Raw genomic sequence first — 17,779 nt, forward strand, 5'->3', positions numbered from 1 at the left:
CATTTGTTTTTATTTGTGCAAAAACTTTTAAGTTTTATGTAATCATAATTGTTATTTTATTTTCTTTAGACTTGAGGAATTTCTCTATTTATAGTTCCAAGAGGTAATTTCTTCTTTGCTTTTTGAATTGATTATGATATGACCTTTCTTTAATTCATATTTTGAAACTTATCTTAGTATTTGATGTCTATATTTAGTCTACACCTAATTTCATCCATTTTTGCTTTTATATTAAAAACCCACTCTGAATATTGTCCTTCTCGTTCTACTTTTTTTGACTCCAAATCTGTTTGTATGTCTTTTCTTATTTTTCTGAATTGCTTACATTTGTTATTCCATATGAAATAGTAAAATTTATAAAATTTATATAACATAATATGCTCAAGTATTGACAAATTATTATATTTTTTCACATTTTTAAAAATAGCATTAAAAATGCTGTGATGAATCTCTTGGTACATTTGGGGGTCTCTTGGGATGTTTTTTCTGTCTTTTACATCCTAAAGGCATCAACCAATAAGCATTTATTAAGCTCCTAGTATCTTTGCAGAATTGTTTCAGGAACTAGAGCTAAAAACTCAAAAATCAAATACTTGGTGCCTCAGAGATCTTACATTTTCGACCAGGAAATGAATAAACTAAATATCTATAAAGAAAATAAAGATCAAATGGAGAAGTATAGCTGAAGGGGTGAAGTAAAGTTACCTTTAAAGGTAGCTCTTGAGGTAAGTTTTAAAGCAGCTGAGGATTCAAAGATTTAGAGTAGAGAAAGAAGTGCATTGATGGTCTTTCATGTGTGAGCACCAAGAAGTAGGTCAATTTAACTTGAATGGATTGTCTATGAGGTTTAGGAAAATAGACTTGAATTTTGTTTTTGTCTTCTTTGTATACCTAGTGCTTAACATTGTGTCCAAACATGGGAACTACTTATTAAATATGTGCTGATTGATTTTTTTTGGGGGGGGAGTCAGTGTGTGAGGGTCTTTAACTTGGAATTAAAGAAGTTTGTATTTTATTCAAGTAGCAATAGGGGAAATAACAAGGTCATTTCTGCTTAAGCAGTAGCACTCTATAATTATCTATAAAAGAATTAGCTTTTTTCATTTCTTAACATGATTTTAAGGATGTTCTCTGGTTATTAAAATTAGGTTGATTAAATTTAGAGGCTCTTATTGACTTTTTTGTAAAATTTCTGTACTTTCCAACAATTGTTGGCCCTTAAGTTGCAAGTATCTTCCTGGTGATCTTTTTGCAATTGTTTATCCTGAACTTTGCAATAAGATAAATATAACTCTGGGGTGTGGGTTTGCATTAATGTAGTAACTTTTTTGGCCTTATTATGATTATCTAGACTGGAGATCTGCCATAAAACTTCTGTTATATTCATCTGGAATCACTCAAATCTAGATTAAAGGCTTAGATATGTACATAGATACATATATATATACATATAGAAATAACCTATTATAATTATTATTAGCACATATCAGACATTTTGTGTATGATCTAAATAAAATTTTAAATTTTAAAGTGGATTTCCTCTTCCAAATACTATACTTTTCACTTGCCTTTTGGAGCATGAGTATGCTTAAACAAAATATATAAACTTTAATATTGACAATAGGACATTAGGAGAATAAAAACTTCTGGACCCAAAGGAATCCACAACTGATTTTAAATTTCTTTTGCTTATTTATGCCATTTTACTTTTAAATAGCATATATGAAGAGTACTTAAATATAAATTCTACTTTTCCTTTATTTTTTCTTTATTTGAAAATTGTCAAATAAGACAATAGCTTAGTTTTGCAGGAGATTCTAAGCTAATGTGGTATGTTTTTCAAAAATAATTTATAGGTCTAACTAGTACCACAAAATCTATTTTATTTATAACCCCAGGCACAGTGCAAACATATAATAACATAAAGGGAGGTACCATTTCTTTAAAATCTTTCATTTCAGTATATAGAATTTTATTAAAAAAAATAAGGGTAACCTTAAATGCCTTATGGCATGAAAGCATGATATATATAGTACATCTGTCAGTTCTGTTAAGGTGTATATAGCCATTGACAAAAATATATTTGAAAAACCTGCTTTGACACTTTACTTTTTTCAGATTAGAAAGAGAGTTTTTCTCTAAAAACAAGAAACTAAATGAAGAGATCGAGGAACAGAAGAAAGTAATTATGGACCTCTCAAAGAGACTTCAGAGTAATGAAAAAAGTTTCACTGAATTACAGGAAGAACTAGAAATGGTAAGGATAAAAAAATACCCCATGGAACTACTTTATTGGGTCAAAAGTTGATTTATTGTGAGGTTTTTTTTTTAATGCCATAAGCTAAAGAGTTTTATGAAAATAGCTTTACTGATATATTTTGGCATAAAGTTTCAAAATGGTTATCTTGGATATGCGATCTTAAGTCACATTAGCCAATGTATATTGTAAATCTCACTAATTTGGGTTCTTTTGTGATTGGGAAGAGAGTGACTAGTATAATTTAGTCACTTAAGGCATGGAATTCTTAAAAAAATAAATGCAGTTCAAGTTTTCTTTACTTTATAAATGCATAAATTTTAATTCCTCAGAAATCCTCAAAGAGTATATGGAGTAGTGGCAGGAGAACTGGTAAAGATTTAGAAGAAATTCATGCTCTAGTTACAGTTATACTGTATGCTTTTCTTCAGTATATTTTATCTTCTTGGACCTCATCTAACGGTAAAAAATAGAAGGACAGACCAGATGATCTCTGAGCTCTCCTTCTAATTAACATTGAATGATCAATGACCTTGAAGTTCTCCTGTAACTTCTTAGTTCCTCATGCCATATCTGTTTCTCCCATTCTGTTTGTTTACTTTTTTCCATAAAAAAAGAATATAGCTGATTGTAGAGTATAAATCATGGGTTTACCATCAGAAGGAATATTCTAGATTTTCTAGTCTAACAGATGGTGAAATTGAGGCCTAGAGAGGCTTGGTTTGAGAAAATTTTTGACAGTTTGTATGAATATGAAATTTGGCCCTAAAACTTTAGATGCACTGGTGACTGTATTAGACTTTCCGCCTTTCCAGCTCCTGGCTCAATAGCATGTGGGTGGGGAAAAATATAGTTTGGATTTCTTCTGAAAACTTGAAATTACATAATCTCAAAATTGGAAGAACCCCCAGAAATTATACAGTTCAACTTTGACAGGGATCAAAAAAAAAGTCTCTACAATGTTTTAGGTGTGTGATCATCTTGCCTTTTGCTAAAGGCTTTATCTCCCAAAGCATTGGATAGTTTAATTATTAGGACATTTTTCTACATATGATACCTAAATAAGTTACTCACATTTTAATACATTGCTCCTAGGAGTACAAAGAATAATTCCAGTCTCTTTTCAATATGACATCAATATTCAAATATTTAAAGTAGCTATTATTATGTCCTCCTCTTTCCTCATCAAAATCCCCATAGTCAATCTTCCTAGTTTCACAAGTTAGGTATTAATATGGTATAATTTCAAGGCTCTCTACCATCTTGGTTGTCTAATTGGATACTTTCCTTCTTATTGATTAAACAGTCATTTGTTAAATACTAACTATGAATCTGGCCCTATGCTGAGCCCTTGCTTACACAAACAAAGAATGAAACAATGTCTGTTCTTAAGGATATAATAGAAAAGACAAATACTTATAAGTATAAACAGAATTATATAGTTTTCTTATATATTAACATATAAAATGCATACAGAATAAGTATAAATGAACATAAAGTAATTATGGAGGGCCTTTGTAACTGAGGGTTTCATGAAAGACTTTATTTAGAAAATAATACTTGGGTTCTGTTTTAAAGACAGTTTTTTGAGGTAGAAGTGAGAAGGGATTGTACTCCAGGGATGGAGGAGAGTCAGTACAAAGCTATGGGGAGGGGAGATGGAGGGTCATCTGTAAGAAACAGGAGGCTAGTTTGACATTATGACAGTGTATAGGAAGGGGGAACAATGGCCAGTAAGATTGGAAAGGTAGGTCAGCGACCAAATGAAGAACTTTAGATGCTGAAAAAAGCCACAGGATTTGATGTTGAGGAATCACAGTCAGACTTGCGTAAATGCAGGTGGATGTGTGATGGATAATGTTTGCCCTTCATTTTCATGACACCGGGAAAGTGATGCCATGACAAGCACGTGAACTGGATTTGAGTGATGTGGAGCTGTGCTAAATCAAAAGCTTCAGTTTTCTCTTCCAGAGCCTTCTGGATCCAGGGGCCAGATATGAATCAGGACGACTGTAGATAGCCCTGGATGGGAGGTAATCAGAGTTAAGTAACTTGCCCAAGGTTACACAGCTAGTAAATGTCAGAGGTTGGATTTGAACTCCCATTCTCCTGATTCCAAGGCCCTCGCCCTAGCCACTGTGCCACCTAACTGCCCTGTGTGATGGATAAATTCCTGGATATAGATGTGGAATCAGGAGATCAGTGAGGTGACTGTTAAAATAATCTAGGTGAGAGCTGATGAAGGTGTCCACTGATAGCATTTGGGGTGAGGGAGAGCAAGGCAGTGAGAATAAGACCAATATTATAAACCTGGGAAACTAGAAGAGAAGTGTAGGGGCTTTGAAAAAAAGGATATTTAAAAGGGAGTTAGATTTGTATGTAATGAATTGTGTTTTAGGTGTATGAATGCTAAATGATTGACTGCTGACTTAACTGCTAACTTGTTGAGTTTGAGATGTTTATGGGAAATACAGGTTGAAATGTCCAACAGGCAGTTCTTAATGCAGTATTGTGGTTTAGGGAGAGATTAAGGATTGATTTGTTTTTTGGCAAAAATATAATAATTAAGCCCATGAGAGTTTATTAGGTCAACAAGAGTGAAAATAGAGAAATGGAGGGTAGACAGAGGGAGCAGGGGACAAGAGTGGTAAGAAAAGGGTTGGGGGGTAAGGGATAGGTGAAGAGATGGGCAGAGACTGAGGAGGGCAGACTCACAAAGAAGGGCCAGGCTATAGATGCTGAGCTAGGAAGAAAACAAGAAGAATGATTAGTGAGGAGGAGAATCAGGAGAGAGGAATGAATGTCATGAAAAACTAGAGAGAAAAGAATACCCAGACAGAGAGGGCTATCAACTGTATCGCCTAGAGCAGATGGAGTGAGAAGGATGAAGTAGGAGGAAGGCTACTGAGATCTGATTTGGCAATTAAGTAATTTTGTAGTGAACAGTATTAGATGAATGATGAATTTAGAAATCAGGTTGCCAAGAGTTAAGGAGTGAAAAGAAAGGAAGTCAAGATAGGAAGAGTTTTTTTTCCCCCCAGGAGTTGGACTGAAAACAGGAGGAAAGATAGAGGACAATGGCTTTGAGAGCACACTAGAAACAGTTTTTAAAGATGGGAAGAAATGTAGGCATGTTCAAGGACACTGAGAGAAGGAAATAGCAGATTGGAAGAGGTTGAAAATCTGAGTAGTGGAGAATGATGATACCAACGGTATCTAGGGTGCCTGCAGAAGGATTGACTTTGGCAAGGAAAAGGCAACCTTGTTATCTGAGACAGAGAGAAAGGAGACTATCAAAAAGAGGGGAAAAGAGAGTGTCTCTTGAAGTAAAAGGTTAAACTCTTGTCTCCAAATTTTCATTGGACCTTCTGCTCTTTTCCCTCCAGGTCAGTGACTCCAGGGTTCTGACCTGGAGTCAGGAAGATGACTTGTAAGTTGACCTCAGACACTTACTAAATGAATCTCTCTTTGTCTCAATTTCCTCAGTTGTAAACTGTGCATTATAATAATACCTACCTGCTAGGGTTTATTGGGTGGATCAAATAAGAGAATGCTTTTAGTGTGGAGCCTTGCACATAGTAGGCACTTAATGCTTATTTCTTCCCTCCCCCTTACTCTATGGGAAGTGAATATAAAAATGTAGGATGGGGCGGCTAGGTGGCGTAGTGGATAAAGCACCGGCCTTGGAGTCAGGAGTACCTGGGTTCAAATCCGGTCTCAGACACTTAATAATTACCTAGCTGTGTGGCCTTGGGCAAGCCACTTAACCCCATTTGCCTTGCAAAAACCTAAAAAAAAATGTAGGATAAAATTTGAAAAGTTTAAACTCGGTCTTTTGGGTCTTTAATGATTGTGAACAATTCACAATTTAAACAGTATATTTAACTTATTATTATATTTTATTGGATATATGGAATTTTAAAATGTTATTTATAGAACCAATGGTGTAAGATCAGGGCTTTAATATTAAGAGTTTTGTTCTGTCATATACAGTTTTTAATTTCACTTGTTGAATTTGTCATTAAAAACTTTAAACTATTAATTTGAAATGTATGTATTTAATAATGATTTAATAAACTTTAGTATAAAATTGAATTATGAGTTGAACCTTCTTGGAAAATCAAATGTGTTAGAAACCACTAGAGAGTTAGCTGATCCAGTTGGGTCTTTTCAAAACTTGCTGAAGATTTTCTGTTAACTTCTTTTGAAGCGGGGGGGGGGGGGGGGGGGCTATCTTTTTTCAAATTAGTGTTATTAGCACTTGCTTTGTGCTTTCTTGGATGAAATATTCTTTTTCAGCTCATCATTTTCAGAGATTTATTTTTCTGTTACTCAGTAATATACAGTTACAGCTCCAGGAAAACCTATATATTGAAAAGGGAATTCTAGTCCCCAGGAGAGTTTGTTGAGAATGAGTATTTTGCTCTCTAAAGAACTTATTATTGAAAAATGGTTGAATCTATCCATTTTTTTACATTGTAGACAATGCACATATTTAACAGATTGGTATATTTGATTGTTGTAAAGGTTAGGTTTCTTGGGAATATTTTAGCTTTAGGTAATTATTATATTCAGAAGGATGTGTTTTTGAACTTTGAAAATTATGGACAGAGGAAAGGTTTTAGGTATAATTTTTAAATTAACAAATTCAATTGGTTATTGTTTCAACATGGCAGAAAAGATTACATCCAAATTCTTCCTAGAAATGTAAGAGTGTTATTTGGCTTGGAGAAGTGGCAAATTTTGTGTATATATTGGGAAAAAAGAGGCTTTTTAGATTTTGTTTTTTCTAACATTATATGTTATAGGTAAGATTAAAAACAGGGATCCAAACAGGATCAATGAGAAGGATAAGCTGAAACTTGGTCAATAAATCTTAATAAACTCTCTTTTTAAATGTAGTGTTTTAAGGTTTACAAAGAGATTTCTTCAAAATAACTGTTCTATAGATAAGCAGTTCAGTATTATGTATAAAGAAACAAATGTACCCATCATTTTTTGCAAGACTCTGAATTCTACAATTCCCCACCCCCCCAGAAGGCTGTCTGATAGGCTCTACATTGTTTTCATGCCATACATTGATGTAAATTGAATGTGTTATAAGAGTAAACATACCCCCCCCCCCCGAAGATGAGAAACCTCAAGAATAGAGAGTGAGGAAAAAAAATCATATTTCAGTCTGTGGTCAGATTTCAATGGCTCTTTCCTCTGGGGTGAGTTGCTTTCTTTATCATAAGTCCACCAGAGAAGTTGCTTCAATATTTTTCCCACAGTTCTTATTACTAGTTGTTACCTCCACTCTATTCCTCCCCACTCTCATTTATTTTATTCTCTTTCTCTCCTTTCATCCTGACCCTGTCCACAAGTGTGTTGAATCTGAGTACCCTCTCCCTCGATCTTCCCTCTCTTCTATCACCTATTCCTCCCTTCCCTCTCCCGCTTCCCCCTTATCCCATCCCTTCTCATTTTTCTCTAGGGTAAGATAGATTCCTTCACTTATTTCCTCTCTGAATTCTGATGAGAATGAAGGCTCACTCATTCCCTCTTGCCTTCCCCCTTTCCACTCCATTGAAAAAGCTTTTACTTGACTCTTATGTGAAATTTCTTAGCTTCTTCTTCATCTCCTTTTCCTTCCTCCCAGTACTTTCCTTTATCACCCATTGACTCTATCTTTTTACTATATTATACCATTATATTCCACTCCTTCCTATGTCCTGTCTAAATATGCTCCTTCTAACAGCTCTTATAAATGAGAAAGTTCATAGGAGCATTAAGAAACATGCAAAGAAAATTATTTTCTTCTTGTCATAAAACTATTAAGTGTTAAAGCAAAGATTCAAAGTTGGTTCTTCAGAATCAGTATCTTTAGTATTTTTTTCAGTACATTATGATGCTTCTAAATATGAGATAAATATGAAGCTGGAACTAAAAGTTTGGGAAAGAATTTTCATTTTATCTTGTTTTGGCAGGAGCTTAAAATAGATGATTTTATTTTTCTGATCCATCTTGATTCTTAACAATCTTAAACAGTTTATTGCTTTCTTGGTAAAAATCTACTTAACTTATATTGACTATTTTCTTTATTTAGACAGCTGTCATACCACAGGCAAAAAAATGTCCTTTTTCCTTTTGTTCAGATAGGTTTAACAACATTTCCCTTGGTTCTTCTGGCTCCCATCCTACAGACTTCTTTTATTTTACATAAATACTGTCTTCATTTTCTCTCCATAGGTTGCAGCAATTACAAAAGAGTTTCTAAAGTATATAATATGTTTTGTATTCCTGGGGTGATAGGGAGGAGCAAGTAGTGTTTTTTTCCAATTTAAAAAATATAGTTAAATTTTGAGATCTGAACAGTGTAACAATTAAAATAAGAAAATATTACAGTGCATTGTTGACTGTAGGAATATTTCACTTTCTCCAAGGACAATATTCCCTTTTGCATGTTGAAGCAATTCAGTCATTTTCTTATAAACTTACCTACATACAATAATTTAGTAAATGAGAATTAAATGAGGCAGATACTTACTACCAACCTTCTGTCTGCAATTCACAGCTCATGCGATCAAAATCGCAATAAATATTCAAAAAATAGTTTTTTTTTTTTTTCAGTAAGGCATCTGAGTATTATTACAAAGTTTTTGTACAACCAGAAAGGGGGGAAGGGATGGGGAGAAAAGATTGTTACGCTGGTTGGACGAGTATCTCTTTGAAACTCATGGTAAAGAGTAGGCTTGCAAGTTGACAAGAGAGGAGTAATGAATGGGAAGGAAGAGAGATGTTGGAAGTTGGAAGTTGGAAGCAAGCCACGAAATTGTGCAAGTAATTGAATAGTTTTTCAGTTAGATTTCTCCATCATTTATAGGTCATCATCAAGATGTTACTTGTCTTGATTAAAAAAAAATCACAAAAAAAAGCAGAATTCTCTCTTTTTTCATGAGCATAGTAAAGAATTGAAAGGGTTTTTGCCTACCCTTAATACTATATAAATAGCTTAGGTATTCATATGCACCTAATAAGTTTTTCTGGTGTTTTGTTGGGGCTTTTTTGTCTATTTTATGGTGAATTGTTTTTTGTTTTTGTTTTTTGCTGTTTTTTTGTGTTTTGGTTTTGTTCTGTAGCATCACTGGTTTGCGCATCTTATTTTTTCCTCCAGAGGTCAGACTGCCCTTCCTTGGGTCTCCTCATTGCATTCGGTCAGGCTGCAGCTGAGGAGGCTGATACTGCACAAAGGTGGTGGTTGCAGCTGCAGGGTTGGCAGTGGCGAGGGGAGCTTGCACAGCACCGGTGTAGCCCTATACTAGCGGCAGGAGAGGAGGCATAAGGATACTGGTCATAGGCAGCTGTGGTATACTGGGTATAGGCCTGGCTCGCTGGAGTGTAGTCTATGTAGGGGGGACGATGGACTGGACAGGAGTGGGAATCACCACACTGGGCTGGACAATCGCTTGTGGGTAAATATAGTGTGGGGTGAGCCCATAAGACCTCTGGATAAAAGCCGGGTGTAACTGCTGAACACCAATTGTAAAACCAGTGTGAATGCTCCTTGGCTTGGCTCCCAGGTAGGCCAAATTCACGTTTGCTTTCCGGCCACTATGATGGGGTTGGGGTCTCTGCAAGCTCTCTCTGCTGCAGCCCGGTCTGCCATTGTGACCCGTCTGGCGGTCCGTGATGACCACAGCCTCCTCGATGTCCCCGAAGCCCCCTCAGGGAGGGGAGGCCCCCGACGAAGATCTTGGTGAAGGTGGTGCCCTTCTGCAGGGTGGGCATGGCGCCGGCCGCCCAGTGAGCACGGCGCCTGCTGGAGGAGCTCCGCGCCGGGGCAGCGGCCGGACCCAGCCCCGGCCCCGGGACGCCGCGCTCGTGTGGCCCGGAGCGCCCCTCCGGCCCCTCCGGCCCCTCCGGCCCCTCCGGCCCCTCCGGCCCCTCCGGCCCCTCCGGCCCCTCCGGCCCGCGCCAGAGGCCGCAAAGTCCGGCCCTCGGCTCCGGGTCCAGGGCATGCGGGAGGCGAGAAGCCCGGCACCGGCGCCGCCCGCGGACTCCCATCTTGATTCCTTATGACTCAGTTCTAGCACCAAGAATGTTGTTCCTTCTAGACCTTAAAAAGCTATACCCTAGGTAGTTCTACCAAAACTTAGTATTTACAAAAGCATTATCAAGTCGTGTGTGAATAGTATGTGTATATAAATACACACATACATACATAACACACACAGACACTTAATATCCTTCAGTGAGTTTAAGGGAACTGACAATGGCCCATGGATTGTTTAGAGCAGTTATGTTCTTCTTCCTTAAAGTTCAATATGCCCTGAATGGGAAGTGTTAGTTTTGATCTAGGAATTTAATTGAATTTTTAGATAAAGTCGGAACTCTTATCTTTGGCATTGCCATGTTTTGCCTCTGAATTTCTGGGCTTCCTTGCCTGTGACCTTTTAAACATTTTGTTAGATTTTTTTTTTTCAGAATTTATTTAGTGGGCTTCTATAGTAATGAAATATCCAGTGCCTCCAATGAGAGACTCTTTAACAGTTAACATTATTGTTATTTGAACCACTCTGTGGCTAAACTGTCTGCTAAAGTCCTACTCCAGTGATTTCATATTTCATGCAGTTGCTTTGTTCTGGCTTCTTCTTTTTAAAATTAATTTTATTTAAAAATTTTTTACCTCTGCTACATATAAAAGCAAATTTCTACTTTGCTTCCAAAACTTTGAGTTCCAAATTCTCTCCATTCTTCCCAACCCACTCTTCCCTTGAAAAAGTAAGTTACTTGATGTAGTTTAAAAATGTATAGCAATGAAAGCCATTACTACAAAAGTTATGTTGTAAAAGTAAACATGACAACCCTGCCCCCCCACACAATGAAAAAGAAATCTCAAGAAAAATTAAGTGAGAAAAAGATATGTTTCAGTCATCAGATACCAGTCATTCAGATACCATCACATGGATAGCATTCTTTATCATAAGAGAAGTTGCCATCAGAAGTTTACCATCAGAGAAGTTACTTCAGTATTTTTTCCCACAGTTGCTATTGCTAGATATATTTCCTCGCATCCTATTCCCTCCACTCCCATTTATTCTCTCCTTTCACCCTGTCCCTCTTCAAAATTGTGTTGTATTTCATTAACCTCTCCCATGATCTTTCTTTTCTTCTATCACCTACACCCCTCTCCACACCCCTTGTTCCTATTCTCTCTTCCCTTTCCTCTCCTTTCTTCCTTTAGGGTAAGATAGATTTCTGTTCCCAATTGAGTGTGTAAGTTATTCTCTCTCTGAGCGACTTCTAATGAAAGTAAGACTCACCCACTCTTCACACCTCCCCCTTTCACTTTACTGCTAAAGCTTTTTTTTGCCTCTTTTATGTGAAATAACTTATCCCATTCTTTCTCTCTTTTCCCTTTCTCTCCCATTAACTCCATCTTTTTAATTCAACTCCCTCCTGTTCCTTGTCTATATATATGTTCCTTCTAACTGCCCTAATAAATGAGAAGGTTCATGTGAGTTATCTGTATCATCTTCCTTTGCAATAATACAAGCAGTTCAACATGATTTAAATCCCTTCCCTCCACCCTTTCTATGCTGCACCTGAGTCCTGTATTTGAAGATCAGACTTTCTATTCAGCTCTGATTGTTTCATCTGGAAACTTTGAAAGTCCACTATTTCACTTGTCCATCTTTTTGTTTGAAAGAGGATGTTCAGTTTAGCTGGGTAGTTGATTCTTGGCTGTAATTCAAACTGTTTTTTCTTTCTGGAATATCATACTCCAAACCCTATGAGTCCTTAATGTGGAAGCTGCTATATCTTGTGTTATCCTGACCATAGCTCCATGATATTTGAATTGTTTCTTTATGGCTGCTTGTAAAATTTTCTTCTTGACTTGGGAGTTCTGGAATTTGGCTGTAATATTCCTGAGAATTTTTACTTTGAGATCTCTTTTAGGAAGTGATTGGTCATTTCTTTCAATTTCTATTTTTTTTTGCAACTAGATTTTTTTTATTAAAGATTTTATTTGAGTTTTACAAATTTTCTCCCAATCTTACCTCCCTCCCCCCCTCCCCACCATGGAAAGCAATCTGTCAGTCTTTATTTTGATTCCATGTTGTACATTGATCCAAATTGAGTGTGTTGAGAGGGAAATCATATTGTAGGGTTCTGGTTTTTAATCCACTCTGCTATTTGAATACGTTTTAAGGGTTCATCCCATTCACATTCAAAGTTATGATTACTAATTCTTTATTGCCCTCCATGCTATCTTCCCTCTGTTTGTTATTCCCCCTTATCCCCCTTTATCTGTATTCCTCAGTATTTTGTTTCTGAATGTCACCCCCTTCAGTGTGTTTGCCCTTCTATATCACTCCCTCCCCTTTCTTTCCCCTTTCGCTTTTTTCCCTTTTCCCTTCCCTTCCTTTTGTTAGTCCCCCCCCCTTCTCTGTCCCCACTCCCCTTTTCCCTTTTTAATACTTGAAAGGTTAGATGTTTTTTAAGTTAACCAAGTGTATGTAAGTTGACTTTAAACCAAGTCTGATGAGAAGATGATTCAGGTGTTTCTCGTTTCCTCCCTTCTTCCCCTCTATTACCATAGGTATTTTGTGCCTCTTAATGTAATGAGATTTACCCCATTCAATCCCCTCTCTCCTCCCTTCTCCTTCCTGTCCCCCTTTTTAAGGAAGTAGTGTTTTTAAAAATCATTCTGAGTCATAGAAAATTCTGAGTATCTGTCACTATTCTAGCTAAGTACATTCTATCTAATTCTTTTTGTTTTTTTGCAAGGCAATGGGGTTAAGTGGCTTACACAGCTAGGTAATTATTAAGTGTCTGAGTCTGCATTTGAACTCGGGTACTCCTGACTCCAGGGCCGGTGCTCTATCCACTGTGCCACCTAGCTGCCCCTGAATTAAAATTCTTGAGTTATTAAAATCTCTCCCAAGTGGGGCTAAAGTCAGTTATATCTCACTGGATAGCAGTCTCATGGATAGGTCATGAATGTCCATCACTTCTGGCTAGGTTTATTCTCTCTGTTAGAGTTACAATTTTCAAGATTTATGAGAATCTTTTTCCCCATGCTAGGATATAGCCAGTTTTAACTTGTTGGACAGCAGTTTGTTTTACTTTTACTGCCCCCCCCCTTTTTTAACCTTTTCATGTGTTTGATGTCCAAATTTTCTATTTAGCTCTGGTCTTTATGTCAGGTATTTTTGGGATTCTTCCATTTCATTAAATGTCCATCTTTTTCCCCTGGAAGAGAAGGCTCAGCTTTGTGGGATAGTGGATTCTTGGTTGTATTCTAAGCTCCCTTGCTCTTCGAAATATCTCATTCCAGGCCCTTTGATACCTTAATGTTGATGCCGCCAGGTCCTGTGTGATCCTTACTGTGGCTCCTTGATATTTAAATTGTTTCTTTCTGGCTGCTTGCAGGATTTTCTCTTTTATCTGATAGTTCTGGAATTTGGCCACAACATTCCTTGGTGTTTTCATTTTAGAATCTTTTTCTGGAGAGTATTGATGTATTTTTTCAATAACTACTTTGCCCTCTGGTTCCATGATATGAGGGCAATTTTCCATCACTAGATCCTGTAATATTAAGTCCAGGCTTTTTTTTTTTCAGGAAGTCCAATAATTTTCAGGTTTCCCCTTCTTGACTTATTCTTGAGGTCAGTGGTTTTGTTGATGAGGTATTTTACATTTTCTTCTATTTTTTTCTATTTTTTGATTTTGTTTGACAGGCTCTTGCTGCCTCATGAAGTCATTAGTTTCTGCAGACTCCATTCTTTTTTTTTAGGGAGGAATTTTCTTCATTAACCTTTTTGCACTTCCTTTTCCAGTTGGTCAATTCTACTTTTGAAAGAGCTTTCCATTTGATCAGTTGAGGTTTTGAGAGAATTATTTTCTTTTTGCATTTGCCCAATTGAGGATCTGAGAGATTTATTCTCATTTTGTATTTGTCCAATTGTGTTTTCTAAGGATTTGTTTTCTTGTTGCAAGGTATTAATCTTCTCTTGGGTTTCTTTTGCCAAATTTTCCAATTGATTTTTAAACTCCTTCTTTCTTTCTTTCTTTCTTTCTTTCTTTCTTTCTTTCTTTCTTTCTTTCTTTCTTTCTTTTCTTTCTTTCTTTCTTCCTTTCTTCCTTCCTTCCTTCCTTCCTTCCTTCCTTCCTTCCTTCCTTCCTTCCTTCCTTCCTTCCTTCCTTCCTTCCTTCCTTTCTTTCTTTCTTTCTTTCTTTCTTTCTTTCTTTCTTTCTTTCTTTCTTTCTTTCTTTCTTTCTTTCTTTCTTTTTTTGCAAGGCAATGGGGTTAAGTGGCTTGCCCAAGGCCACACAGCTAGGTAATTATAAAATGTCTGAGGCCGGATTTGACAGGGACTCCTGACTCCAGGGCTGGTGCTTTATCCACTGTACCACCTAGCCCACCCCCTCCTTCCTTATTTCTTCAAGGGAGTCTTTCTGTACTGGAGCAGATCATATTCTCCTCAAAGGTTCTAGGTCTCTCTGAGTTAGGGTCTTTTCCTTCCAAGAATTTTTCTATGGATCCACCTTTCTGCTGACCCTTCTTTATTTTGCTGAGACCTTGAGTTGGGGAGGGGCTGGTTCACAGGGGTTTGGTGTTGGGATCCCCAGAGGCTTTACTCACTGAGTGCAGTCGCTCTGGCTGGCCAGTAGGAGGTGGTGGTGGTGGTTGCTTTCTCTGGCATATCTGTGACCTTGATTGAGGCCTTCTCCCTTAGCTTGAAGGGAGAGGTTGGAGCTATTGAATCCTTTTGCCTTCAATCAATGGTGGGCTTTACCCTGGGGTGAGTTTACTCCTCTCCCTATTGTCATCTGGGCTGTTTCTTCTGCTCACACACCTGTGCCTGAGGCAGAAGTAGTCTGCAATTGTTTGTTCTGGGAAGGGCTCTCAGCTGCAATAGAGGCGTTGACTCAGAGTTCCTCAGACCCAAGGAGCCCAGGGATGGTGTCAGAAGCTCTCCTGTAGTGGGACTCTCCCCCCAGCCCTGTCGGCAAACTACAGAGGGTCAGCACCAACACCAGTGCCTCTGCTCCCTAGTTGACTGAAGCCCCCTGGTCTAGCCCCACCGCTGATCCAGCAGATCCATCTCTCAGGCCCTCAGACTCCCCACCTCCAATTCAGCCACTAATCTGGCTGATCTCGGCCTGATTTGCTCTCTGCCCCTGGACTCACTTGCCTGAACTCATCCAAAGCTGCAGAAGACAGATCCTGAGGTATATGTTCTTTCTCCTGGCTTTTCTTTCTGGGTTTTGTGGATCGGATTTCTGCTAAGAGGTTTGTTTCATATGATAGATGGGGAAAGATCAGGAGACTTTAGAACTGTACTTGTCTTTTCTCCACCATCTTAGCCAGAAGTTGGTCAATTTCTATTTTACCCTCTCCTTCTAGGATATCAGTTTTCTTGGATAATTTACTGAAAAATTACATATAGTTGCTTCTTTTGGTCATGACTTTTAGGTAGTCCAAGAATTTTTAAATTATCTCTTCTGGATCTGTTGTTCAGGTCAATTTTTTTCAATGAGATATTTCACATTTTCTCTTTGTTTTTTCATTTGTTTGGTTTAGTTTTATTGCTTCTTGATTTCATACAAAGTTTTCACCTTTTTTCAAATAATTATTTTCTTCAGAGAATTTTTTATTTCTTTTTCCATCTGGCCAAGTCTGCTTTAAAGCATTCTTCTTCTCATTGATCTTTTGGACTTCTTTTTCCATTTCACCCAAACTGTTTTTTAAGTTTTTTTTTCAGGATTTTTTGTATCTTTTTCATCAAACTGCTAATTTGGTTTTTTTTGATTTTCCCACATCACACTCATTTTTCTTCACAGTTTTTCCTCTACCTTCCTTACTTGATTTCCAAAATCTTTTTTGAACTCTTCCATATCTGAGACCAATTCATATTTTTCTTGGAGGCTTTGGATACTGAAGCTTTGACTTTGTCATCTTCTGAGTGTGTATTTTGATCTTCCATAAGACCAAAATAATTGTCTATGGTTGGATTTTTTCTTCTTTTCTTGTTTGCTATATGACTTGATTTTATCTCTTTGTTAAGGTGGGGATCTGCTTTGACGGTGGAAAACGTACCGTCCCAAGCTTTTGAGGGTTTTTACAGCCACTTTTCAGAGACACCCCTCTCAGTGACCTTCAAGTTATCAATTCCTCCAAGATCTTATAAGAGGCTATGGGGACAGCTAGATGGCTCAATGGATAGAGCAGTGGCTCTGGACTCAGGAGGATCTTAGTTCAAATCTGGCCTCAGACATTTAATAATAACTAGCTATGTGACCCTGGGAAAGTCACTTAACCCCATTGCATTACAAACCCCTTCTCCCCAAAGAAGCTATTAATGCTTTGCTGACCTGTTCTTTGGTCTGTGGATGACCACAAGCACTCCTTTCTATGGTGGAACTGTGAAGAGAGTCCCTGCTCTGCTGCAGGCAATAAGCCCTATTGTGCTTATGATCCTTCTGAGACTGGGACTCCAGATTGAGACCCGGATCTGAGTATGGACAAAGCAACAGAGTCCTACTCCAGGGATACTAAAAAGATCTGTGCAATCTCCACTGACTCCCTTACCAAACACTCTGGAAGCAGCAGCTGAGTAGCTCCCTGCCAGGTGACTCCATAGGCCTTCTTCTGGTCCCTAGGGGCTGGATCTGTGCTGAGGAACTGCATTAGACTAGGTTCTGCTCTCACCCTGGTGCGGCAGAGTTTTCCTTTTCACCTTCATGATTGGTGTTGGCAATTTGTGGACTGAGAGGTCTGGAAACCACCATTGTTCCCATGGACCCAGGTGCCCGGTTGGCTGCCTGGATGACTTGAGCCGGTTTGCTCTGTGGCTCTTTGTAACCCCAGACCTTTCCTGCTGATTTTCCAAGTTGTCTTGGGCTGGAAATTTGTTTCACTCAGTCTTTTTTGTGGTTTCTGCCACTCTATAATTTCATTAGAGTTTTTTATTTAAAGGTATTTGGAATGGTCTGTGGAGAACTTATGGAGATACTGCTTTTTCTGATTCTTGGCTCTGCCCCTAAAGAATGAGCTATTTTGGCTTCTTAAAAGATATTTTAGTAGACCCTAAGTCTTGAAGAATTGACCTGGTGATGAATTAGTGGCCTTTTGTCTGAAGATCAGTCTGGTTGTTTGGAGCCTGATCAGATCTTGGCTACCAGGCAATACCTCTTTTTTGCCTTTAGAAACTCTCAAATATTCCACAAAGTTGAACAAGGTTTTATCCATATTGATGAAATCATAAATCCTTGAAATAATATGGGTAAAACAGCTTAGTAAACAATTCAAATCCATAAAAATTCATTTAAACACTACATTACGTGTCAGTAATGCAAAAATAAGATTGTTTTGTAATCCACTATAGTCTATCAGTGAATTTTGATTCAACATTTGAAAAACCACCTAGTTTGAACATATTTTATTGGAATCTTACTATGGCTAAAGAAAGGTTTCATGAAATAGAGTTAAACTATGAAACTCTCCATATACAAACATATATTTATATTTAT

General features: G+C 37.6%; 1 protein-coding gene and 1 pseudogene across 6 annotated transcripts in view; one reads left to right on the forward strand and one right to left on the reverse strand.

Annotated features, from left to right (window-relative positions):
- CCDC171 (coiled-coil domain containing 171) overlaps positions 1-17,779 on the forward strand; it is a 459,446-nt gene that overhangs the window by 152,507 nt on the left and 289,160 nt on the right. For all 6 annotated transcript variants that reach the window (XM_074197551.1, XM_074197553.1, XM_074197549.1 and 3 more), the window contains one exon: positions 2,119-2,257. In XM_074197551.1, the coding sequence (XP_074053652.1) occupies positions 2,119-2,257 (139 nt within the window). The remainder of the gene's footprint in view (positions 1-2,118; positions 2,258-17,779) is intronic.
- LOC141495803 (RNA-binding protein 38 pseudogene) lies at positions 9,028-10,027 on the reverse strand (annotated as a pseudogene).

This window comes from Macrotis lagotis, chromosome 8 (genome assembly GCF_037893015.1).
Source record: "Macrotis lagotis isolate mMagLag1 chromosome 8, bilby.v1.9.chrom.fasta, whole genome shotgun sequence".
Taxonomy (NCBI): domain Eukaryota; kingdom Metazoa; phylum Chordata; class Mammalia; order Peramelemorphia; family Peramelidae; genus Macrotis; species Macrotis lagotis.